The 27,204-nt window shown below is 39.1% G+C and overlaps 2 protein-coding genes across 6 annotated transcripts in view; one reads left to right on the top strand and one right to left on the bottom strand.

Moving 5' to 3' along the window:
- Window positions 1-183: 183 nt before the first annotated feature.
- On the bottom strand, window positions 184-26,004 carry cpa6 (carboxypeptidase A6). Of its 2 annotated transcripts, none has more exons than XM_039789668.1 (11): window positions 25,944-26,004; window positions 15,071-15,146; window positions 7,687-7,811; window positions 6,401-6,515; window positions 5,693-5,794; window positions 5,487-5,591; window positions 3,597-3,707; window positions 2,997-3,087; window positions 2,107-2,309; window positions 1,881-1,965; window positions 184-1,348 (listed from the first exon to the last, which is right to left on the bottom strand). In XM_039789668.1, the coding sequence occupies exons 2-11, from the start codon at window positions 15,074-15,076 to the stop codon at window positions 1,134-1,136; spliced, it is 1,158 nt and encodes a 385-aa protein (XP_039645602.1). In that variant the 5' UTR covers window positions 15,077-15,146; window positions 25,944-26,004; the 3' UTR covers window positions 184-1,133. The 2 variants fall into 2 exon arrangements, with proteins under 2 accessions (XP_039645602.1, XP_039645601.1); XM_039789667.1 differs by lacking the exon at window positions 25,944-26,004 and adding an exon at window positions 17,948-18,343.
- prex2 (phosphatidylinositol-3,4,5-trisphosphate-dependent Rac exchange factor 2) overlaps window positions 25,987-27,204 on the top strand; it is a 96,625-nt gene continuing 95,407 nt past the window's right edge. For 2 of the 4 annotated variants that reach the window (XM_039789665.1, XM_039789663.1), the window contains exon 1: window positions 25,988-26,433. In XM_039789665.1, coding sequence (XP_039645599.1) covers window positions 26,296-26,433 — 138 coding nt within the window. In that variant the 5' untranslated portion in view covers window positions 25,988-26,295. Of the gene's footprint in view, window positions 26,434-27,204 lie in introns of all 4 variants that reach the window. The other 2 variants (XM_039789666.1, XM_039789664.1) reach the window with 2 other exon arrangements.

The raw sequence follows: 27,204 nt of genomic DNA, 5'->3' as shown, positions 1-27,204 counted from the left end.
TTATAATAAAATGTTCAGTGAGTTTATCATAATGAAAGATATGTGAGTAAATCATGTTTATTATTAACCATCCCTATCAACATCTACAAAACACAAATATGGGATACAATGTGACATTTTGCTGTTTTCAAATAAATACTAGAGATGTAAAGATGAAATTAATGTGATGAACTGAACATTTACTGTGTTATAGAACAACATTTATTCAAGTCAGATGTCATACATTTATTAGAATCTCATATTTAGCACATAAGCTGTCAAAAGTAAACATTTCTGACTCTGTCATTGATCCATACCTGAGTAATGACACAGTAAGCTGCTGAAGTGACAGGTCATTCAATCCAAATTTCAGTCTGAACCAAATAAAAAACAACAACAACAATCTAACAAAAAAATCTCAATTTAAACCAAACCTAAAATTGTCAGGTGATAGCAAATTATGTACACCAACAATGTTGCAGTAATAACGGCATTAATACATTAAAATTAAGCTACTGGCACTTGGTAGGACTAATTTCAAAATAAATCGCAACCAGAATAAAAATAGCAATAGGGTTATTAAAAAATGTTGTAAAAAGTTTGTTTAACATAACACATTTTTGGAAAACATTAAAATCGTAGCTGTTTCTTTTAAAAAAAAAGTGCTGTTCTATCGTGACAAGTGCTCTCATGACCACCATTCAGCTTGTATCATAGAAAAATCTGCATTATTAGTATTTCTGTAAGTGGTGAGCAACACAGAAATTAGGGAAGGAGGAGAGTATTACACACTAGAAAGGATTTAAGCTCAGCACACTGAATTTGCAAGTACTGTTATGGCCCACTGATCAAGCAGGATGCTCTTTGACACCAAATCTTATCTTATTGTATGTAAACAGGCTGGTCACTCATATGATTCATGGGTATTGGCACACACACAGAAAACACCCTCATAAGTTCATATTTCATCAGAAAAGGAAAATAAGACGAACAACCTTAAACACAAGAAAAGCAAATTAAAATGTATGCTTTGTTGTCCCTTCTCAGCTCTTCACCTGATAATATCTGCAAGGAATATGAAATCTCAAAGAAATATGATTTGTTGAGATAAGGAACTGGGAAGGTGGAGCTCTGGCGGGGGACCTACAGTTAGCTTATATATATGGAAATTTGTCCCTGTCTGTTTCACACTTCTTAAGCAGACCTGATGCAATGGCCTTCACTGCCCTCGTAGTCTCAGTACAGGTTGGGCTGATCAGGGACTCGGGCAGGAGGAAGCCGAAGTGTCCTGTATCCCTCAACTCAAAGGCAAACGCATACGGGATCCCGTTTCTGTAGGCCCAGTCTATAGAGCTGCCTGAGCTAACATCTGTGAAAGAGTTAAACAAACAGAATAAGAAAAGCTTAGGACAGTATTTTCTTATATAAGCATTTAGACGTGTAATTATACTTCTGTACTTTGTTCAACTTCTTACTACACTTAAGTAACATTTTGATTGCAAGCCTTTTACTTGTTAATGTGGTCTTGCTACTTTTACTTAACTAAATGATTTGAATATTTCTTCCACCACTGCTGACAACAAATTGATTCAATTTTAGGTGAGTCTGAAAGCATTTCATTCTCATCGATGCTACATTTACATCTGTGCATTTGGATCCTCTCAAGGGGTACGTTCAGTACACTGAGTGAAAGACTAAATTGATCGAGTATTTATAGAAAACTGGCATGTCTCCCTACTTCATAACATGAATGAGGATCTATTTTCCTTGTCGGTAGATGAAAGAAACACAGATGTGGTTGGAAGTAGAGCACAAAGCAACAAGTACCACACAACACATAATCCATTCTTTTACGTTTTCTAAACCTTGAAGATACAATGAAGAGAAATAACAGTACTCACACAGGGTGGTGGAGGCAGGTCCATATCTGTACCTCACTCCATAGGCGGAGTAAAGGGCTGTCACTGCATTATGAGCTGCTGACTCCTGGACAGTGAAAGCAGAAGGCCAGCTCATTAGTGATCCTATCTATGTCTGCACAGTAGGGTTTAATATCAAGGCGTTCCAGTTAAGTAACTCCAACATATAACCGTTTATGGGTTAATTATCAAGCAATGGGTGACTTACCACACAGTGGAAGTTGGGGATAGTGGCATACTTATAGGAATAGGGGTAAAGCAGCATTTGGGCGTAGGCGTGGATGGATATATATGCTTTGACGCGTTTCTTGTACTTGCGCAGGAATTTGGCGACGGCCTTGACTTCAGGTTCAGACTCAGGGAAGGGACCACAATAGGTGTCATCACAGGGATGAGAGGATGCACCTTCCTCTGAAGGAAAGGAAGGAAAAAAAAGGCATTCTCTTCATCACACCAGAATGCATTCAGGGACAGATTTTCAAACTAAACATAAAAGTTAGGTTAGGTTAGTTAAGCTGAAAGTTATCTCAGAACTGACTATGTCCTGTTTAATGCAATTCTTCAGTAGTCCATTACTGAAGTATAAACCGAGGTCTTTTCCATGTAATTGTGTTAAATTCCCATCTTTCATCTATATTTCACATATCACTGACAGTGGGTTCCCTTTAAGAAAAGCTTTTAAATTAAGTATCCAAATGGCCAATTTGTGAGCTTAATATTCATTTGAGAGGGCAAAACTTGGTTCCTCAATTTCTTTCTGTTTCTCAACTCACTTCACATCTCTGTATGTCCGAATGTACTGCAAACATCTCTGCTATATTTTCAGAGCCCTCCCGGATGGATGATGACTCAGCAGAACCCCTCCACCCTTCCACCCGCCTCCCACCAGAGACTAAATGACATTAAACACAGATTGTTGTCACCACACAAATATTTTATCCGCAGCTTACACTGATTAATAGTCAGAAAAGACTTCATCAGCAACAGACTACAAGGAGTGCCTTGCCAAGTTACAGTGTCACCGCGTGCTGTATGTGTGATAGAGATTCAGTTGATTTTCCTCAGATTTCAGTTGAAGTTCAGTGTAATTGAACTCACCACACCATTTCACTTTCCAGTTTCTATTAGCGTCCACTCCCCGGCAGTGGAACTTGTGATTTTTGGACCGTGTTTTCCTCCAGAACCGATCCTAAAAGGGGAAAAAAAGCCACTGTCACTGTTTGTCCCCTGACTTGTCAGACTTATCGAACAAATGGAGCTTCCTGCCATCTTCCAAATAATCCATCTGTCACTCATTTGGATTCCAGATATGTAGACAGTAGATGAGGAGCATTTTCCACTGAAGTATACATAGATTCTTTCACAGAGATGAGGGCTGCATAATGACAAAAACACATTGTTATCTCTCTGCTGTTAAGTTTTTCAATTACTGTATCAGTTCTGATCCACTTGGACACAAAATATTCATCATACTGCCTTAAAATTATTCAAAATCTGTGGGCACGAGTGATTTGATAGCAGTTGTTGTTCTGAATACAAGCACCTGAATAAAATAAAGGTGTTTCTCCTCTGGGCCCTGAATTCTGCAAAGCATTAGAATACTTTACAATCAAAACTTCTGACTCATGCTGTTTGAAAATGAAGGAATGAGCATGCAAGATTTAGTCTGTATTGTGTATGTAGAAAGACCTACAGTACCGTGGTCCAGCTGAAATCATATCCATCCACGTTGAAGACGGGCATGACGTAGAAGTTGAGCTGGTTAAGCAGTCGTCTCATCACAGAGTCATAATGGTATGAGTTGATTGCCTTGAAGTATAACATGAAAACAGTAACATTACATAATTGTCTAATGGCAATATTTTTACAATTAACCGCAATTAATTGCTAACATTAGCTAAGGTCCTAAGGGGTATGGCTGTTGATAGTTATTGTTGATTTTGTTTGGATATGCAAATTATAATTATATAAGGGATATTTGGTCAGACTGTTGAGCTAAAGCTATGCTTTGTGTTAGTTGTTGGTAAACTTACCAAACCTACACGTTCATAGCAACAAAAATGACAAGGGGGGGATACAGTTACAGTTTCATAGGCTGTGTACCTGTGTTACTACATTATCTGGGTCACATAACAGTGATAGAACCAAAAGACGTATCCTGGAATTCTTTAAAAACTGTAATTTGTTTGAAAAAGTAATAAATGAATAATTATTTTTAAATTTGATAGAAAAAGACAATAATATTGTTAATCACAATTCTTTCTGAGACAATTAATTGTACAGCAAAATTTGGAATTGTTACAGCTCTAAATATAATTATAGAGCACCGAGCTAGATTGTGGTCTAATCATACAGTTAAATGTAATTACTATACTATGTTTGATTATTTTGTAACCGTATGCATGATTGCTATCACGGTTCTTTAAATGCACAACTGCAGTAGGTTAATACTCAGACTATAGATGAGGATTTGAAGTGGGGAGATCTTGGCTTTTACCTGCTCTTTAATCAGACTTCGACCAAGGTTAAAATGCTTTTAGCCTTAAACCAAGATGGCACCCTGACCTCCAGTGGCCAACCTTAGTAACTACATGACTGTGGATTCCCATTTTAGGGCACATATTTGAGCCAAGTAGAGCATCTTTGACTGTTTTCCTTCCTTAAATGTTTTCTCTTTTCTTTCTTCATTTTTATGTCAGTGTTCCTGATTTTCTGCTATTTGTCTTTTCCCTTCCCTAGTCACTCACTTCCTACTCCTACTTTATCCTTCTTTGAAGAAGTCCCTACTGAACTTGTAAATCCATCTAATGGTCTTAGGTGAATTAGTCGAGCATTTTAATTTAAACCATCATTATGGAGGCTATTTCAAGAAGTGTCTGCATGCAAACAGAATTACTATAGAGCACAACAAAATATTGTTTTGTAAATGGTACAGTCCAGTGACCGAGGTTAGACAAAGTAAGCTTTAGAATGTGCATGTGCTTCTTTATAGTGGCACGTTTACATTATTTGCTACTCAACATCAGCTCATTTGGTTACTAGAGTTTAAAATATTTCTTAGCATTTGTTTAAGACTTTTTCAAGTATCTGTCAGTTGAGGTCTATCATGCAAGAATTACGCAAAAAACGGCTGAGACTCAGTGCTCTGCATTGATATTCATTGACTTTTCCTTTAATTATCTTAATGCTCTGGCACTGTGTTGCAAATCCCACTCATCTGGCATCTATGAAGTATAAAACAAGCCATTAAAGGTTCTTGCAGTTAATGTCTGGCTCTGGTCTGGTACCGTCCTCACTTCAGAGGGTAGTATTTAAGACCTTAAGGGTGTGATGGAACTTGTGTGCACGCCTAGGGTTGTGTTCAACATCTGAACAATAAAGGGTAATCTTCAGTATTTGCATGACTGTGCATGACGAGTGAACAGATGTTCACGTTTTGTTGAGGACCCCAGAGACCAAACATCACAGACTTGCTAGCTACAGCCTATCATTTAGATATGTGTTGACACATGCATTGATGCAAACAATGCATGCAATTTAAACAGTGTTTTTATATTCAAATTTGCAGACTAGAAAAACAAGAACTACCTCTTTGACAAACCATTGGCAGAAAGCAGGTCCTATCCACTCTCTGGCATGGACGCCACAGTCGATCCAAACGGCTTTCTTCTGATGACGACTTCTCTTTCCTATCTGACAGGAGACGAGCACTGTCAGTTTAAGAGTAGTATGAGTGTGCATGTGCACGCATCCGTGTGTCATTTTCTTTGTGTGTCTCATACTTTTTCTCCTACCTGAAGCACATAAAGCGGTTTACCCTCATACGACTTCCCAATGGAGAACATGTCAACCAGGTCAGTGTGGGTTCTGTTCATCTCAAACATCCAGCTCTGGATCTTAAGAACAGCACATAATGCAGAAGAGTGAATATCACTCAAGGACTTGTTTACAAAGTTTTCAAGAGTAAATGGGAAAAAAAATAATGGTTTAATGTGCATTTAACCTTTCAGACAATCTGAAAAAACCTTCTAAGACATACTCCATGTGCCTCTGGAGTATGTGCATTTGTACGTGGTTGTATCTTTGTCTGCACAATGTGTCTGGTCTGCACACACACACACACACACACACACACACACACACACACACACACACACGTAAGCGTGCGTTTCACAGCGAAGGAGGGGATCAAAGTTAAGAGTACTAAAGATTTGTGTAGGCTCTCAGGATCTGTGTGTGGAATTTATGCTGCTTCATAGGGCCTGACAGATTCATGAACCAGTAGCCTAATCGACCTGGGAAAATAAACACTCTACTGTGAAGTGTCTGAAGTAGAGTGCATGTCTCTGTGTGTGAGAGCATGCGGCTGTGGGAGAGAGACCTGTGGAATGGGGTAATTGGGAGTTTGAGAGCACCTTAGAGACGATGTTTGTTTACTCTGTGTGCATTCGATTAGAGAGCGAGAGATAGGTAGGCAGGTCGACGGTGGGCTTCACATCTACCTCTTCCAGAGAGTGGTAAACCTCGTAGTCATACTGAGACTCTGACCTCCGCTTGCGAGAGGAGCGATATCCCGTCTGTTTTTCAATTTCCTTCTGCAGATTGGAGATAAACACCCTGTGGATAGAAGAGACGGAGTTAGACAGAAACATGATAGAACCAAAAGTCCCAAACCCAAATAGATCACTTTACAACGAGATACAGTATATGCCAAAGAAAAGCAGCAAATCTTCACATACAGCAGCGACACAGTATTTCATTATTTATTAGAGTGCAGGTCATATATACGTCTGTAAAACATTAAATAGCATTAATAATTACTGCAGACATTGTCTGTTTGTGTCTCTGTACACAGCATAAACTCTAACTTTTTGAAGAATTGTATTGTTGACTCATTCCTAACACCGATTTTGCAACTGCTCTCACTCATCCTCTTCTTTTCCAACATCCAAACTGGATTTCTACATCAGCACTCCCCCTGTTTGATAGCACAGATGACACTAGCTGTAACACTGCTGTCTATCAGTCAATGAAATGTGTTGAATGAGTCAAAACCATCATTATAACCATCATTATCTGTTTATAGACTGGTCTTACATCTGATCAGACCTCTGCCTCTTCACTGCCCACTACAACCTAAAACAGCCGATGTGATCCGGGCAGCCAGACTCTCCTAAAATACACTTCCTCATGGAGGTCCTTATATGTACATTTCTATCCATAACTACTTCAATAACACTAAAAAAGCTAGCTTATTTCCCCAAGAGTAAAATGAGATCTTTGACGCATCATTCCCTCAAAACCCAACCACCTTCCAAAAAATGTCCCCTGCAGTGTGAACCATTTTCTCAGTCAATCAACACAGAGTACAAAAAAACAACCTCATTCTCAGATCTGAAATTCCTCCCTTAGGACAGAGATGACAATGGAATTCTTTCTAGCTGCGGCTGCTTTGATAAAACTCCATCATTTCAATGTTAATTTTGATGAGAGATGGGGTGGGGAGATGAAAGGGCGGCTTTTGGAGCAGATTGGGAGAGGGGCTCTGATGTACTGTGTGTGTGTCCCAGATTTGAGGAAGCTCTTTTGCATGCAAAGTATGGCCGACTCTGCATGTGCAAATCATATATTCTGGCTAGGGAAAGCTGGGTAATTGCAACGCCCTTTGGATAACAGATGTGTCTCCGGGTGTAGACACTCTGCTAACAAGATTACCAAATGTGTTAAAGTATGCATGTGTACTGTAGTATGTCTGTGTATTTGTGGCCGGTGGTCATTCCATTCTTACCGATAATCAATATGTTCCTGCTTTAAGCGTGCATGTAAACCTCGCGTGTCATTGCGTTTCACATGGACATCCACAGTGGCATTTTGACAGATTAGAGTAGCACTGTTGGGCTGCCAGAAGTCCACCTGAAGAAAAAAGGACAAATATATTAGAACAGGGAATAGAGAGACACAAACACCCTGCAGGATTTCATTATGAGGGGTAGGAGAAGGCGATATATATATAAAATCAAAATTGCAATATCATTATCGTGAGATAATATAAGGAAAATCAATTGAGAAACTGTTCATGGTCAAAAGTAATCTGACAGGAATGTCTGTTTTTGGCGAATCCAGCAAATTAAATACCAGGCATATTTCAAAATACTTCATCAAATTGATGCAAAAATCCAATATTGATCCATGCAGTAGCTCTGCTAATTCATTTTCAGCATTGCCGCCAACCCATACACCAAGAATAATAAAGAGATAGCAACCACGTTGTAAACAGATCAAAATCTCCACTACATATTGTTATATAATAATAATAATAATGAAACAGTTTTGATTGATTTGTTTGAGGTAACACGAGGCAAGGGTATACTGTGACACTAAAATCTGAGTCTGTGGCCAGTTGTGACTGAATCATTTTAACTAATTGTGGAAACATTACATTTTATAATGATGTTGACCATAATCTATACTGTATTTAATGTAGATCTGTTATGTTTTGGCTGATACCCACTTCCACTTAACAAAGTCAGTATGACACATGATACTGATCCGGCTAAAAAACTAAAGTAAAGTTAAAGGTTAAAGGTTCAGAAAAAGAATTTACCCCAAAAAAGACTACTACGTATTATTTTCTCTGGTGAATGTTTAAAAATAGCACCAAACATTTGGTGATGATGACCACATTGTTTTGTTAAGACCTGGACAGTTTAACATTCCTCTAGTCTCTACCTTCAAGCGATGGACTCAATCAGCGTTAATGGGGCAAAACACACTCTGATGTGTCCCATTAACAACCTGCAGTGAATGACTCAACCTCTGCTTTCCTCTCTACAGTTTGACTCCGTATTAGCAACAAAAATCCTGTCTTACCACGGCTGTTATCAGGCTGTGAAAGTCGGGTCTGTTAGCTTTAGCTGAAACAGCTAGCCCACCCATATAAACACAGACATCATGTGATAACTGATAAAATAACAGCTAGAGCTGACCTACAAATGATACACACAGTAGTCACTGCAGGGACTAGAATTCTGTATAGTCAGTGTGTCTGCAGACATGTGTGAACGTCCTCAGCTGGCTTTCATTTTGTTCATGGGGCAGAGACATGCAGGCTGGCACACATGCTTGTTAATGTGTCAATTGGTTTAATAGTTTACAGAATGCATACCATTTTATTTAACTTTGTTTAGTGCCAGAGGGATAGAAAATCCTCCACTGGAATGTTTGGTGCCCTGGAGTATAAACCACTCTGTACTGCTGCACTTTTATGGCGTTTCCAAATGGTTAAGTACCCCAAATGTTTCAGCTCCGCCAAACAAAACAAAAAGCACGTAGGCCTAAAAGGCACTTAAATATCTTTGATCAGATAATGCAACTCCTCACAAACAATTCTCTCAATTTAAAATTTTATAGCTGTATTTATGAGCCCTAAAGATTTTTCGTCTGTATTTCAAATCTTTTGTCTCATTTTTAATGTGATCCTTCTTTTTTATGTGTGTGTCTGTGTATACAGGGTAGCTATAAATTGCATTTGTGTTGTTTTGGTTGATGTAACACTGACGTGGGCAGAACAAGAAAGAAAAAGTTATAGTTCAATAAAAAGAGCTGGCAGATGCAGTGAAGCTGTTGCTTTAAGTAAAACACAACACACCAAAGTAAAACACATTTTTAAGAGAATATGTATTATAATCAAAATACCAGCTGTTGGCTTCACTACCGGATATTGGATGCTCTAACATAAAAATGAATAGTTCAACATTTGGGGAAATACGTTTATTCACTTTGTTTGCTGAGAGTTCGATTAAAAGACCAATACCACTCTCCTGTGCATACAGTGAATACGAAGCTACAGCCAGCAGCTGGTTAGCTTAGCATTAAGGAAACAGGAAACAGGGGGAAACAGCAAGCCTGGCTCTGTCCAAAAGTAACAGAATATGACGACCAGCAACTCTGAAGCTCACTAATTAACACTTTATATCTTGTTTGTTTACAGTTTTTTTCTGATTGCTAAACGACAGTGGGCACAACTGGAGTCACATGTGCAAAACTCAAACTACAGTCTGCACTACCAACAGTCACCTGAACTAAACAGTTCACATCACCTGAAAAACTCATTCAAAGCAACACAACTCTTAACACACGTCTCAAAACAGGCTCAGTGCAGCCAAACACTATGCACAAGCCTCACTGAGATAACACACACTGTCACTCAGAACACACTGAGGGTAAAAACACTAGCGTCAAACACCAATACAGAAATTACAAACTTTTTCATCTTTACTGTTTGAACAATTTGAGTGACTTGACACTACTCAACAGTTTATTTAAGGAAAAAATATAGATTGTATAGCATACCAATTTTTACATAAGGTAAACAAGAAGGAATGAAAATCAGCAGTTTTCTTCAATAAAGTATTTTGTCTCTAGTAATTTATGGAATTACTGGGGAAAAAAACTAAAAAGGTACATACATAACAGTACCAAAGAATAGTGTGACTAATCCTGCCTCTCTCCAGCATCATGTGGCAAGTTTTCTTCATCACATTGGATGTCTTCATGATCTCTAAATACAAATGAATGTGGTGTTTCTATTGCTTTCACCTCCATTACTTTCTGAAAAACAGTAAGAACGCAGTTTTACTATTGTAAAGATATAATGTTTTTCACTTTTTTTTATAGCTGTGTATATAACCTCAGATATCTTACCTGGACATATTGGTATCTTTGCTCTTTTACCGGTTTCTCTCAAACAGTACAGTGTATAATTGTTTCATTCTTATTTGGTGTTTGTATACAAATAAAGGCTTTCTGAGCTTTCTCTGTATGAATACCGTATATGTTCACTAACTAGTCTAAAACAAGACACCTGCTTAGGCTTTCAGCTAAAATTGCAATCAGCAGTGTTTGATAGGCACCAGACTGAAATCTATTCTGTTTTGAATGTGTGGTTTACAGTTTTGACAGCAGTGTGTTAGTATTTGAACAAAGTGCTGTAAATCTACAGTGTTGTGCACGTTGTGGTTAAAGTCATGGGATAAGTGTGTAGAGTTTTGAAAACTGTGTTCAAGCAATGAAAAAACGAACTAGAGTTTGGTCCACCTGAATTGCTGCTGTGCAGACTGTAGTTAGCGTTTTGCACATGTGACTCCAGTTGTGCCCACTGTTTAGCAATCGAAAAAAACTGTAATCTGTAAAAAAAAAGTTCAGTTGTCAACACAAGGTTGCCAGGCGTAAACCCGAGGAAGTTAGTTTCCAGTCCTAAAGCGAACCGGCTGCTGGCTCCAGCTTCATATCTGTATTTATCTAACTCTTGGCAAGAGAGCAAAATTGTATTTTCTAAAATGTCTATGTCCACATGTCAGTTTCCCTCCAACGGCAGGACAGAGAGATGATGTCATCAATAGACAAATGCTGAAACTGCTCCATAGACAGTAAATAATGTAATAATTTGTAGGAAGCAATGACAGCAGCCATAGTGGTTGTGATATTGGTGCATCTGTTTAGCAGATTTAATCCCTGGAACACATCAAACTAACTTCTATGATCCAGGAAAGAGACTACCACTCATTCTGTCATCGCTCCCCTCAAACAACAAGGGCTCACTGGAGATTTCTCTTTATTTCAGTTTGGGCTCTGAAACAATTAGCTGATTAATTGATCAGTTGATCAACAGAATCAGCTATTTTGATAATCAATTAATTCTTTAAAGCTTTAGTGCGTAACTTTTTGATATTAATAAATGTCTATTACATTCAAGCCATTGCCAAATGAGTTCCTACAAAACTAATTAAGACTCATCAGCACAGCTCCACAAAACTTTATTTCTCAGTATGCGCGCAGAAACTCGAGTAACGATAATTAGAGTCCATCATGTTTTTTTAATCCTCCGTGTCCTCCTTGGCTACTAGCAACTGTGTGGAGGGGGCTTGTATCATGTCGATGCGCCAACAGTTTTGTTGTCATTACTTCTGAATTCCTCATGGGGGAGACAGAAACTACACACTATAGCTTTATGTCACTTATCAAGCCATGCATAATTCCAGCTTCTCTATTGTGACAATTTGCTTTTCTTTCTAACATCTGGGGTTTGGAGTGTTTGTCAGACAAAATAAGACATTTAAAGCCATCACCTTATGTTTTAGAAAATTATAGATGAAGTTAAACTATAGATCAAATGATAATTGATAATGATTAAACAGTATCAACAGTCAATATCTTGAGTCCCCTTTCAGGTACAATCATAAACATGTTCTCCAGGAGCTAAAGTGGTAATTATTAACGTTTTGTGAAAATCCAACATGTACTGTAGAAATATCTTATCTTGACAATGCATACATAGCTTTGGTGAAGGTATTTGCTCTACTGGGTGCATTCAGGAGCTGTTGTGTTTTTTTCTCTAGGCTGCCCAGAGTTCACCTGTGAGTCAAAAAACACTGCATCCAGGACTGCGAGGTTTAATTTAAACCTGTATTAAAGCTTTCTCTAGATCAGACTCTGTCCAATGATGGTGGCTTTCACAGCTCGTGCTGTCTGTCATTAAGGTTGCTTACATTTATCCTAAACTGTTGCTGCTTCTAGAAACATTGATTATTGTGTACCAGACGATTTTTCTTGGGAATGACCAACCCACCAACAGGTGTTTGGAAAAAAGCAAAAGTAAAATCGTTCACGGGTTTAGGTTAAATGTAATGTAAAGCGTGGAGCGTAGCCAAACAAAAATTTTGGATAATTACTCAAAGAAATTGGTTATTTTGTTGCTGATGGATCTGATTCTTGATTCTCTTGCATTCTGTAGTGGCCAGTAGTTGTTTATTATTTGACCCCATGTCTAGCCTGAGGCTGAAAAGTTTGACTCTGGCACTGGAGTGCCTAAGCTACTGAAAACACAAGTCCACAGCTGTCCAAACAATAGGCTGCCACTGCCTCGGTTAGCCTTGGAGCACCGTGTCCGCTGCCCTTACATACGTAAAGCTTCGGCCAGGTCCCGACCAGCACCCTGGCTCTCTCCTACTATCCCTCACCACAAATCCTAAACATTTACTGAATCCTCTTTTTTGTCCTCTTCTGTTCATTCCCTTTTCAGAGCTGTATTGGTTCTGGACCACTAAACAAAAGCCTGACCTAAACCCGAACAGATGCCTTCCATAACTGTTGGTGTGGCATCTGGCTGCACAAATACAACCCAAGTGAACCAAACTGGAGAAACGGACCACGCTGCCACAGGGCTGTGGCACATTGAAATCTCTGCAACTCTCCCAAAGAGAGTCTCCAGAAAGTTTCATATTTTACTTTCTCAATTAGCTGTTCAACTATGTTGTCTGAAAGTTTTATTTAAATGGAGCAGTTATTTCAAGGAAATTGTTCCAAACATATGAAATTGTTAGAAAAATTATGATACATACTTTTTCTCTGATTAGTATTAAAACTGTTTGCATTATAACAAAACAAAACACTGTTGCTGCTGTCGCAATCTGGTATCTGGGAGCCACTGTCTTGTCCTTGTCTGGAGCACGGTGTGATGCTGAGGAAAGAACAGGCGCTCCTTGACTGAGTTAACTGACGACATTGACTCTTTATTACGACTAAAGAGTTTTATCACATTCTACGTTGTATTACAAAAGCTGTTGTAGAAAGCTTATTCGTCAGTCACTTTCTGTACTTATGCTGTGAGTGCTGTAAACTGACTCTACTTGTAAGTAAACAAACTTTAATATAACTTCAGTGGTTCCGTCTATCCTTTGATAATGTAAATTATTCTAACACAAATCAACAAAACTAACTAAAAACGCTCACAGAGCTTTGCCTCTATTTTCTCTATAATTAGTAGAAGATTACATAGTTCTTTCCAGGAAACCTCCTAGAACATTATTAGGAAACAGACCCATACAATAAAGTGATGTGAGATGGCAATAAAAGTTAAACCTAAAAAAACTTGTAAGTGGGCCTTGTGTTTGGATTATAGCATTACTGTTTTATTTCAAAATGAAATCTAAATTCTGTTTCAAAGCCCTCTCCACACTGCCATGATAAACAATTCTGATGGAGAAATACTGAATTAGTTATTTAATTAGTACATTTTAAATCTAAAGTCTACAAATACTGGAATCAGACTTAAAAAGTGTACGCTTTTAATCGTGGAATACAAATATTGATTTACTGATTCAGATAAGTATGACATAAGGCTGCCATGTCTTAGAAACCTTTATGCTATCAGAGGTTTTTGTTGTCTTTGATCTATTAGTCATTGGTTATTACTGGAAAAAAGAATCACCTGCATCACTCTAATATTCACAAATATGCTTTGGTCTTTCATAAGCATGATTCCTCTAAATGCACCATTCATCTGCATCTGCGTAATACTGAAAACGCTGATTTTTAGTTAAATCAACTGTTCAATGAATTATTCAAATAAATTCTCTGACTATTTGCTGCACAATAATGTCTATAATTGCATCATGGTTTTTATGCTTTACAAACAATCTTTGCTGCGTATTTGCAAACTAAAACAATGTGCAAAGGAAGGTCATCTATGCTCCTGAGGCTGATGGGTAATTACTGCCAAATGAATTTGGGAAAAGAAGCAAAGCTTCGTGTCCTCCAGGGATTCCCTTATTTCAGTGTCTTTGAAACACATGTTCATACAGTTTGTAACTGCAAGAGATCCAAATATTCAGACGTCATTATGAAGAAGTCTTTTGTATTCCTCCCCCATTTCTTCTCCTGGGGTTTCTCCTTTCAACAGTATCTGGCTCTTTCAGACAGGGAATATGTCCTGACTGTGACGGATGACCACACTCGGCTGCTCGTTGCCTCTCTGTCCCCAGCCCTCTGTCACATCACCCCGCTTTTACCACCAGCGTCACGCCTCACTCTGTCTGTGACTGCTGTTCAAGTGTCAAAGAAAAGACCACTAAGGGACTATAGGCTGGTGTGAGAAGAATAACAACTGATATGACATTTTAATATGGCATTTCAGAAAACACACATAATAAAATAAAACAAAACACAATAAAAAGTCAAAACAACTTAAGTGAAATTATTTAAAATGGAGTCTGATGATGAATACAGTCATACATATAAGTCAGAATAGTGAGCAGTGTGTATGTGTGTGTGTGTGTGTGTGTGTGTGTGTGTGTGTGTGTGTGTGTGTGTGGTGGGGGTGGGGGGGCACCAACCTTCATGTGTCCCAGAATTTTCTTGAGCACTCGGACCTCCTCATCATTACTCGGGGTTATCCTGAAGACTTGATCACTGCAAAAACAACAGAGCTCTTTTAAGTGCTGGGTTCAAAGTGCCCCAAAGGGATTTTCACCGCACTAAAATTGACTGTAACAGGCCTTGGATCAATTTTCACTAAGTGCACATCATTTCAAAAACATCTAGGCCGTGAAGTCACAGGTAATGCTACCTGCTTTTGTGCTGATTGAAGGTGACACTTATAATAACAGATGTTTGATGGTGAAATGGGTGGGTCCTCTTTCAGAGTCCTATAGATGACTGGGTCAAACCTCAGTCAAACAAGCTGGGTGAGACCTCATTAAAGGATTATATTTCATCGTTTCCAGCTCTGCAGGTAGCACCTGGAACTATTCTTTGGTGGATACAGTAGCAGCAGCCGTTTCACATTTTCACACATGATATATGAAATACAGTATATCCCTCATATACTAATATGTGAATGTAGATAGATGTGAAAAACACCTGAACATATGAACAAGTATAATCCAATACTTTAATGTGTTTGACAGTGCAACATTGTTTTGTTCAGGTGTATAGTGCTTATACACAGAAACCAAATCATTTAACATAAAACTGTAATGTGAAGGCCGAAACACCGCCGAGGTGTTTGGTTGGTTAAAACCACAGAAACCACGTTTTTTTTTTTTTTTTTGAATTCATAAACAAGATGAGGCTTAAATAAAGCTGTAGTGGACTGAATTTAAACATCTGTGGTCAGATAATAACACTTAATTAAATTGTGTTAATTGAGAATCAAAAAGAATTTCATTTTAGTTAAATGCAGAAAAACGTGAATTCTTTTGTTATGGAATACAATTAGAGATTAGTTATAATTCATTATAAAAACAGAATTACACAGTAATATTATTCTTCACATATTGGTCTTGGCACATAACTAAAACAAACATTTAAGTAGATAGATAAGCTTGAGAGCCTGCAAACCACATATTTTATATTAAAACAAAGACACTCTTTTATCCTCACCATGAGTCTCACATAGCGTTGCTTTCGCTCTGCAGATCCTGGGGTTGACCTTAGAGCTAACACGCTGCCAGTAATTCATTACAGTCTCTGTGTCTGCCCTGTCTGTCTGCCAGGTTGTATATGTGTCCACTTCCATGTCTCATGTTCTTTTTAGCCCCTTTTGTTCTCTCTCTTGGTGTCATCCTCTCTCATGTTTTGCTTATTTCAAATAGCTTTTTACAATGTGTCACGCAGGAAGTCGGGCCCCCTAAACAAAGGTGGCAGTCGGCCTCTTTAAGGTTTTGAGGAACAAAAGGGGTCCGGGTGTCCCACGCGAGTGGCTGGCCACCCCATTTCAGTGACCACCACAACAAAGTGTCCAAAAACAGCCTGTTTCCATGGCAACGATGGTGATAGAAGACAGACTTTAAAGCGGACAGGCAGTCATTTTTGGAGGTAAGAATATAGTTTGCATGTGATAGAAATGAGGTAAAACTGAATCTAGACAGACTGCAAACTTTAAAAACAAGCCTGTATTATAATATATAATAATAATATAGTCTGCCTGTGTGAAAAAAAAAAAAAAGGGGGTTTTTTTTCCTGCATACCACATGCAAGAAAATGCAAGCATTGCATAAAATACAAAGTGACCCACTGTAGCTCCACTGTGAATTCACATTGTGACATTTCTCAATATGAAAATATTAAAGACTGTTTTTGTTACAGTGTTGGCCTGGTAAAGGCTTTTTGCTTTGAATCTACCAGCTGCAGGGCTCTCGGAGCTAAAGCTGTCCTTAAGTTGTCAGTCTGTTGACTCCCACAGCAGTTCTCTCTCTGGGATGGAAGCAATTAGTTTCAAACCAAGAAGTTGACTCTCAGCAGTGTTTTGATACTGTAATATAATACAATACAATCTGTTAATGAATGATATGAAATATTTTGACAATGGAAGTCTTCCTTTTAGTCTAAAGGCTCATTGTGAGGCTGACATAAACAACACCCACCACATCCCTGATTTCTGAGTGAAACAGGACCCCCACAGTGCTGCACATTGGGACTTGTTCTGTCAAACCAGAGGTGGTGTGAGGCACGTAATATTTGGACTATATCCAAAATATATGTTGTTTAAGACAGATGAGGAGGGGGAGATGTGGTCTCCCTCCTCTTATTATGATAAATTGCATTAAAAGCTCTTTTGAAAAACAAACCATAAATCCTTACATGGTACAGTCATGTCCTCTACATGTCTACACACATTACTATGCGTCCAGCTCCAGGTGGTCCCATTGGAGACCATCTATTAGGCTACCAGCTACTTTTAGGGGCTATAAGTGGGGAGGTGTGTGAGACAGACTGATATGCCAGGACTTTTGATAAAAATGACAAATTTATTCTCTCTTGTGATTACAGAAACACATGGCTACATAAAGAGAGCTGGGAGTTGCTGCCATCTTACAGCTATACTTTCTTAAATGAATACTTTAAGCAGTTTGACAGGCCACTTTTTCTGCAAGCATCCCCAGTGTCATCCGTGCCTATCATGAACAATCTGAATGCCTTACTGCAGCACAGCAGACAGTCTTATCCAAATGCCATCAGACAACAAGATCAGTGTAGAGTAAACGTTAAACATTATATTATGTCTCAAACAGGAAATATGTCCCAAAACGATGAGGAAGATTGTGAGCATAAAGACGTTCTTTGTTCATACTCTCAACTCAGAACATAAGATAGAACCCGTTTCTTGCTGTAAAGTCTCTGCAGAAAAACTCCTGATAGCAACAGAGCGCTTTTCCTGTAGAATGAAAGCTCTCGTGAGCCCCAGAAATGAATGGGGGGTCTTTACTCACCCTGCGTAGCGGTTGCTGTAGAGATAGGCAGCGACGGGACATAGCACGTTACCGCACATTATCACACATGCCAGCAAAACGGAGGCGCGAAATGCGCTCCTATGGTCCAGTACCATCCTTGGCCAGCAGATCAAAGACGGAGGATACCGATGAGGCTACTTTGCAGGATGCACGCCAACTTATCGGAGAAGAAATGTGATTGACTCGGTCCAGCGCACAAGTCACTTTTTCGCCGCGGTGCACTCTCCAGTAGTTGTCCCTCTGACACAGAAGGTGCAAAAGGTGCGAAAGTCGGTCATCTGGCACAGGGGGAGCATTTAGCACCTATTTGAAGCTGTGGAGGGAATTACAGGGTAGCAGCTCTTTTTAAAATGAGGAGGACCTGAGTCACGTGGCCCGGTGTCGGAGAAGTTGGTAACTGGATCCCTGATCAACAGTGTGCTCTAAGGGATCAGCTATAGTGAGCCGGGAACACATGGACACGTTCACCAAATGAAAATGATGTTTCTTTTAACATGTTAAGTGATGCATACCGTTTTGTGTGGCGACATGAACTGTATCAAGTAGCCTAACTCATCTTTATCACTTCAGAACAACAGGCTTATTCTTCTAGTGTTCTCAGCTCAGGTCCTTTGAAGAAGACACTCAGCTCTTGTCTTGATAAAACTGTCAAATGTGTTGTGCTGCTGTCCACTGGACCATCTGGATTATCCAATGATACCCTGACCCATCTATATAATGATGGCCATGCAGTTCAGACTCTAACAAAGTAGATGTCATCTGCACAATTGTGTTTTTCTTATGCATTTCTTGTTATAAATTGACACTAAGAACAGCAGGATGTCCCAGTGAAAATCCTATTATAGTGCCATCATGTCACCAAACTTGACCAGTACAAATTAAATGTACTGCATGTCCCACGTGGGATAGGAAGAACATAATGAATCCAGAAAACAATAAAGGAGTATTGTTCATTCAGACATTAAGAGCCCATTGAGCTCCTGGATCCTCGGCTTCCTGTCCGCTTATACCTCTTCACCTCAAAGCCATGACTGATAACCAGCTACCAGGTCTGTCAGTGCCTTGGCGTGGCTCCACCAGGAATCCCTCTGTGAAGTTTAAGGTGGCTCTCCCTGTTATTCCAGGCTTTTCGTTCCTCCGTTTGATCCTCTACTTATCACGCAACACAGTGATTAAATGTCTAAGTCAACTGCCAGCCTTTTCCTTTTGTGATTGCATGGCAGCAGCACATTTTTCACATGCTTCTCTCCAGTGTCAACATTGCGCCACCTGTTTTACACCCAGTTACTGTACAACAGACCCCAAACCGCTCCCTGCTCGCTGCACATAGACATTACAGTATGCAGTTTTTGACAACACGTAGTTCATTGCACAAAGAAGAAGTGGAATTAGTTGTGATAATGATATTTGCAGAACACAGGTGCTCAAATGAGCATAGCAATAAATAGTTTGATGACTTGAGGATGGAGTTTGTGGAGTGGGCTCATTGTCTCTTGCATTTAGTTCTAAACTCAGGATGGGCCAAAAGATTTATTGATGATACAAACCTGAGACTAATAGTAAATGGCTTTGAGATAAACAGTAGATTTGCAGCCATTTTCCATTAGCTATTAAACACACTCAATATTGTTTTATTGATTTGATACTTCATGACTTTTCCTATACTTTAATGAGAATTGTTAAAAACAAAACATGATTTGGAACTGATGGCATGTTTCAGAAGCCCACTTCAGAAAATTATGCATTACTTCTGCTTGGCTTCAGCTTTAAAGCTTTAAAACTTTAAAGCTACTCAGCCCAAATCCCAAATAAGTCTATTTGGATATCTGTAACTGGAGTTTAACGGCAGTTTAAGAGGGAATAAGACGATTATGGGATTCACAACATGACCCCAAACACAAGTATCGTCACCATGTGGAATAACATACTGTACATTTTTTTTGTGCGTATGACTTTTTGGCAAGCAAAAGGAATGAAATGTTCCCTTATTTGGTGAAATAACAATGCTTTATGGTCATTTCTGTATTTCATCACCTTCATCAAATGTGCAAGCCCATGGGAAGAGTCATAATTTTCTGCATATTTACAATAGTTTAAATAAGGTAAGATAAAAAGAAAAAAAGGAAATACATTATTTTGCAATTATTATCAATATTATTTTTTATACATGCCTATAGCAGTTTGGTCTGTGATGCCAAACAAGTAAGGAAGGAAAGCCAATGTCAACAAACTCAAGGGTTAAAGGGATCTTAGTTTCTTATTTACTATACATCTGTGAAGGGCACTTTTGAATAACTTCAAAGATGTTTCAGAGAGTGAATACATTGCTGGTTTAGACACCATAAAAAAATCCACATCTTTATTGGAAAATCTCGTCAAATCGTAAATTGAATGTACCAAGGTTTAAAGAGGGGTTTTCTGACTGAGCTATTTTTCAAAAAATAACATAAACCCAGAAAGTGTTTTTGAGCACCGCGACCGCCGCACACAGAAGCATATTCATAAAATGCTTGCTTTGCGTTCCATGTATATCATGTTCAGGGATTTGTGGGAAGAGTTGAAATGCTTGCATGTATAGGCTGTTAAATTGGCTGATCATTTAAGCGTGATGTGTTGGTCGCGGAGACGTAGGTTGAGGGCAACGCCGGGAGTCAGTGTGATGGTCTCTGTGTTGTTTTTAACACACAGGAACGCAGACCTGGGCGTGTGGCACTGCCTTGGGCTGTGGTCTGTGGGAAGGTGAAGAACCAAGCATCTTTCAGAGCGAACGCTGTACAATCTTAGAATGGCACCGAGGTCCAATAAATAACCATGTTCCTCTGTGAGTCTCAAACCGCGCTGAGGGGTGTGAATGAGCTCTTTGATAAGCATGCAGTCAGAGAGCGGGGCTTGCAGTGGTTGTGGTGTTGATGAGGGGGGGGGGCCTCTGGTCAATCTGTGGGGCTAACTGCAGCTCTTTGTGATGCCTTTAGGGCTTCTGCAGGATCTGATTGATCCCAGCTGACCCTGAGTGCACATCTATGACTTTTTGACCCTGAGAGGAGAAGTAAAGAAAATGAGTAGAGGGGATAGAGGCGGTTAAAGATGGTGCACACAGTCTGGGAGGCTGCACAAAGTGGACCATTTGGCAGCCAGAATAATGAGTCACTCTCACAATGAATGGAGAATTTAGGGGAAGATAATCTCGATGAAGAGAACCTTCGTTTGCAATAATCCATCATCGTGAGACAAAAGATGAAACATGAGTTACACTAAGCTTTGCTCAGATATCTGCAGCCCACACATTTCCATGTGTTAGATTACAACGCTCAAGGACTTGCTTACAGTAAGATAAGTCAGTGAAGTTGGGACTGAGAGGCAAAATGAAGAACAGGGGGCCTTGGCAGCAGAGAAAGGGTGCCAAGGAATTAACGGGTGATTCCCAACCCTTGAGTCCATTGAGAAATGAGTGAGTTTTCCCATTTAAAAAAAACTGACTGTCTGAAAAGGTAAAACTATTATAATACAGTAATTCATAAGAAAAAAGAGGAACATCTAAAAAAAAAATTTTTAGTGGTTTTAGTAGTTTTTTTCAGTTTTCCTATCAAATCTTGCAACCCTTCAGATTTATCTTGCAAGCAAAAATTTAAGTTCTGAATTAAATAGGTTCAATGTCCTCTTATAAATATTGATGAGAAAAGGGGTTGGTGAACATTTACAGAGCGCTGGAAAACATAATTAATGTTGCTGAATTACCCTCCCAAAAAGATTGAATCATGTGACAAGACCAAACACGAGGTACAAAGGAGGCAGTGTGTAACTTAGTGCACACAGAGGGAATTGAATTTGCTTAATATTGAAGGTGTGATAAAAGTCTATAAAAATATACGAAAAATTGCAAGTGTTTCACATAGCCAATTACAAATAAACACAGATTTAAGTGAATTTACTCCAATCGTCCTCATTAAGTTAAATTGCCAAGTCTCTCTTCCAAAGTGATTTAGTCCTTTCAGTGGATTCTGTGGAAAGAGAGTTTATGAAAAAGGAATATAAAGTGATTACTCCTCCCATTTTTAACAAAACTTATTCCACATTGCATAGAGATGGTATATTTTAAATCTTAGAAAACTGTGGATTTGAAGAAAAAGCAGAAAAGTAAGCTAAAGGTATTCCATATATAGTTTGAATCAGATGAATTAATATTAAACTTTTTTTCTCCCAGCAAATCATTGATAATCCTAATGTCTTTCTCATACCATTGATTGAACATATTGCGTCCTCTATGCCTGTTGAGAACCGATCATTTCTCTTTAGAGAGATGCCTTGTTATTTCTACCACAGTATCTGAAAATCATGCCGGGAATCTATACAGTAATAATACTTATTACTAGATTTTGATTAATAGCTGCAGGGATGTAAGTGGTATCCATGTGATAGTGATATCACTACTTTGTATTCACATAAGTCACTCAGGAAACAGAAACTTGGCAGAAAGAGGGGAAAACAGGTTAACTACAAAACTTTAAGAATAATATATAAATTAGCAACAAGCCAGGACTTTATTAAAGCGCTTATCTTGACTGCATGTTGCGCACCACTGCAATATGAACTAGTGCAGATTAACCATAATGCAGAGATTGTTACTTCCTATGACCTGAAGCGGGACATGAATAGCCTTTTTGTAATATTTGCCCATTCAAGGCTGTGGTTCTGCCATTCAATAACATAGAATTACTTTTTTTGGCAAATATCTTGTTTTCCTTTTCTTAACTGGCATATGTAGCTGTTATACAGGCATTACAAATCTGCCAGGAAAAGGTTTTATCTGATTGATAAGCATAAAGATATGTGTTTTCCTACACTGCAGCCTGGCCTGACAGGCCAAAATGAAATTCAGACCACTCAAAGTAAGTATCACCTCTGCACAGGAATGATATGATATGATATAATGTAGGAATGTTGGCTTTGGCTGCCATACACTGATTCACTGAAAGGCACATGGGTGGAATAAGGACTAACAGGTCAATATTAGTGTAAATTAACACTGTTATCACCACTCATGTTAGATGTTAAGAGCAAATAATCAGAAAAGGCAGCTTATATCAGTCTGACACTCCTTTTCCAATGGGAAGAACAGAACACTTCCTGGCAGCATTCTGCAAGCCACCACAGCTAAACCACAAATAATAGAAGTTAGTTCCACAGACCAAAGTCATGGGCAATAAAAGTTGAAGGTCTGGAAATTTACCTGCACTGGAATGGCTAATATAAAACCATAATTAAGTTGGCCTACCGCAAATGTCGTCAAGGTTTCTCTAATTTTTTCAGACTAGGACCCAGATTTAGTACATTAACTGTCAGACTGGGACCCAGGCCCATTCAGACTTTGTCAGGGTTTTGTCAATAAATAGACTCATTATGACTACAGACTACAGCTCTGTTTGATGGAAAACCTTTGATTCGTAGCAGGAGCAGTATTTTAGTCAAAAACAACAGTGCTCTCTGGTGGAAGCAAAGAAACAGTACAGTACAGCACATAACTTTAGCATCAGGAAATACACCCAGAGCATGCAGTACTACATTAAACCACCAGAGTATACTGCATGTCAACATTTACTCAAGTTTAAGAGCCATGTCCTCGTCTCGTCTCACAAAACTGACACTAACCTGTAATTGAGACATATAATAGCTCTATAAAGTAAAGACTCCCTCTGGCGCTGATAAATTATGGGAGCAATCATCATTAGGATTATTTTTCTCTTTTGTAGAATGTGCTTTTATAGACAGACTACACTCCAGAATATGCTGAGATACATAAAAACAGAATGTCACGGAACAAAGTGTATACATTTGCTGCAGAATGAAGTAAACTGCATCCCTACGTGAAATGTTAATCCAATCAGTATTGGAGGCTGCAAATGGCTCCCCTACAATCCCCTCAAAAGACTATCAGGCTAGTGTAATTAAAGCTTGTTCTAGTGTTGATTGTGCTGCTATTTACCAAGGTGCTAAATGATTCTGACTGTGTCTAATTCAATATATACACACGCTTTACCAGCGTATTAAGTGCCTGTTCCTGCACTGCAGCTTTAGCAGGGAGCAAGAATGGATTTTGAACATAGCTTTCACCTCCCAAGACAGGGGCGAAGCATGGGGGTGGTTTCTAGGGCTCAAGCCCCGAAGGTTTTCTCAAAAGCCCGGAATCTTTAAGGTTTTTAAAATACCTTCAACATTGTGTCATTTCCCCTCAGTCTCTCTGACTGGACTGGCAAATCAATGGAGAAAAAGTTCTATTACTGGGGAAATATCGCAACTAATGCTGTGAACTCTACTCCAGCAAAGTATAACAAAAATAGGTTTCGAGATAAGTAATGCTGTAGTAAAGACAGAAAATTTCTTTCACACTCTGACATCTTTTTGAAGTCGAAATGATTGCAACTGGACAGGACTCACATTACCAGCTTGTAAAGATGAGCTGTGCTTAATTAGGAGAAAGATCTTAAATCAAATTCTTTTTTTTTTAAAAGAAGCTTTTTAATAGCTTTATTTTGATGGTGCTTTGGAAGAAAAAGGTCTGAATGTGTTTCAAATGCAACCATCTCTTATGAATCGCATTAGGAGAAAAGAACCTAACATTGTTCTTTGAGGCCCCTAATATCTAAGATCCGGCTGGTGCAGAGTCCCAGACCCTCACAGTCCACAATATCTTATTTCTCCCACTATCTCTGTAATAAAGTGTTTTGAACGTGTGTGCAAGCTCAACCAGTGAGGAAACTAAAGTGAAGCGACAGTCTGTTGACAGAGCTGTCATTATGAGTGGAGAAGGACTTTAGGTCTGATGCAATGCAGGACCATCTGTGACTACCCCTGTTCTTTAAGTTCTCTTATTGTATGAGTTTTATCCAAAGAACTGATGGCATTGCAGAATTGCAGAGTTGTCATGCCTGTGTTTCATAACTTCATTAACTGACTGTTGTGCTTTATTAAATGTAAGTGGACTGTATTTATATAGTGCTTTTCTAGTCTTAACGACTACTCAAAGCGCTTTTACATAGTACAGGAACCATTCACCATTCGCACACATTCATACACTGTGGCCGAGGCTGCCACCTACTCATCAGATAAACACTCACACACATTTACACGCCGATGGCGCAGCATTGGGGGCAACTCAGGGTTCAGTGTCTTGCCCAAGGACACTTCGACATGGGACTGCAGGATCAGGGATCAGGGCCAGGGATCAGTAACCGCTCTATCACTGAGCCACAGCCGCCCAGGCTACAAGGAGAAAGAAATCAATTAAATGAATGCAACATAATTGTTTTACATGGTTAACCTTTGCAGTGACACTGGTTTCTACGTGGTCTTCTTGACAAAACCCTGGATCACTGACAAGGACAAGGAGTTCTCAAACAAGTAAGGAGCACTTTATTTCCTCCATTAGATCACCCCAAACATTTCAGTGGATTGGGATTGAGTGAAATGGAGTAAAATTTTAAACTGTGCTGATCTACTGTCTTTGGTTTTTATCTGACATTCTCCTGATCTTTACAGAAATAAACTGTGTAATTTTCTCCTAAGTGATACTCCTTTAGGTTTATGATGTAGTATATGAGGTTAGGACATATTAGGCCTACATTATATTGGTCTGTGAACATGCAGCCTAATAACTGTCTTGTCCCGGATTCAGGAGTGTCAAGCCAAACGGAGATTACGACAATAATCCCAGAAGTACGGTAATGGTCTCTTCAAATTAAAATGATACAGCAAAAAATAAGTAGGCTACTCTAAGGCATCAATTTTGCAAGTGTAAATTTTATTTCTCGAGTGTCGTTTTCAACGGGTTTTACCGGCAATTTGAATCGACTACAGGTCGTCTGTATGCTCATAAAAAGTATTTGGTTGAATGTGTGAGTCGGTGTGTTTTCTCAAAACCTGTCGCTGCAGTTTTAAACTGAAAACACCAAGCGGAAGTCGTCGCGTGCACTGTGGCTACCTTGACACTGGTCCTCCTCTGCGTTAGGCTGTTGGGAGGCTGGATTAGGATGAAATTTGTAGGAGTCACATGAACGTTGTAACTGGTATCCACTTGTTGCACGCTCTTCAGTCAGGCTCTGTATTAAACTGTCTCGCACTGTTGAATCGTTTTTTTTATTTCATTTTTTAAACTTGCTTTTCACGCGTTTTTATCCGGGAATTGTTGTTCTACTCTCCGTGGACTTCCAGTGCAGACACCGACACGGTTGCCCTCAGTGTTTACCATGCTGCAAACTTTACACAACTGAAACCTGTTTTGTGATGTGAAACGTTTGCCGAAGGAAATAAGGTTAAGCGTTAATTTAGTCACCATGACTGAGGAGAGCAGAAGTGAGCACAGAGCTGAGAGCGGGAAGGACTTGGAGAAGCAGCTCCGGTTACGAGTGTGCGTCCTAAATGAACTTTTAAAGACCGAACGGGATTACGTTGGGACACTAGAGTTTCTCTCGGTGAGTTGTGAGAATCATTTTAACCAGAGACGGGCAAACAAAAGTGCACATTTTACTCAAGAAAATGAAACCCCAAAGCAAGCAAACAAACAAAAAACAGCCTGTTTAGTATGCATGGTGCATCGGGCTTCAGAGCAAGAACTCGTCTACTAACGTTAAGTGTTAGATGTTAACTTTAATAACCTGTGCAAACGCCCCTGCATGCTAATAATGTCAGCAGGATGCCTGACATAACAATCAACTTTTACCTGTAATACTCTCTGAACCCATCTTTTTAATGGAGATATCAACTTTTCAGATTGCAAGTGTGGAATTGGGAAAGCAGGCACGAAGAGACATGGCACACAGCTTTAGTTCTTGCACAGCCAGTGGGATGTTTAATCCTCTTCTCAGCCTGCTCATAGGCTGTTAGAGGTTCACATGTGGTTTGTCTGATCAGAAACTATTTCAAGTCGTTTGGGGCACTAGATTATTGAATATTAAAAATGCAGATATACCACAAAATCTAATATTTTTCTTTTTTAAATGACCATTCAGTATTTCTTTTCTATTGTGGCAGTGTTGTACCATGTAGCTACACCTTGAAGTTACAGTTTATAAATCAACCTTTGCAATCATTCCATATTAGAAAGCAACTTTTAATCAACTTTTAATAAAAGAGCTGAAATTCATCAGGAAAAATTCTATAATTACATCTGTATTTCAGCTAACTGTGTCTTTGTAACAGCCAGGCTTGTAACTTGTGCTGTACAGCATGACTAGTCCATCCAT

Source organism: Perca fluviatilis, chromosome 22 (genome assembly GCF_010015445.1).
Source record: "Perca fluviatilis chromosome 22, GENO_Pfluv_1.0, whole genome shotgun sequence".
Taxonomy (NCBI): domain Eukaryota; kingdom Metazoa; phylum Chordata; class Actinopteri; order Perciformes; family Percidae; genus Perca; species Perca fluviatilis.
Note: the sequence above shows the minus strand (reverse complement) of the source record. Positions and strands in the feature narration are given on the sequence as shown.

Bases quoted from the DNA above. Each gene is read 5' to 3' on its own strand.
- cpa6 (XM_039789667.1), bottom strand. From the start codon at position 18,063: ATGGTACTGGACCATAGGAGCGCATTTCGCGCCTCCGTTTTGCTGGCA. The intron at 5,795-6,400 runs GTAGATGTGAAG...GCTGTTCTTAAG, and splicing joins TTTACCACTCTCTGGAAGAG to ATCCAGAGCTGGATGTTTGA. The intron at 2,310-2,996 runs GTGAGTTCAATT...CCTTTCCTTCAG, and splicing joins CTGGAAAGTGAAATGGTGTG to AGGAAGGTGCATCCTCTCAT.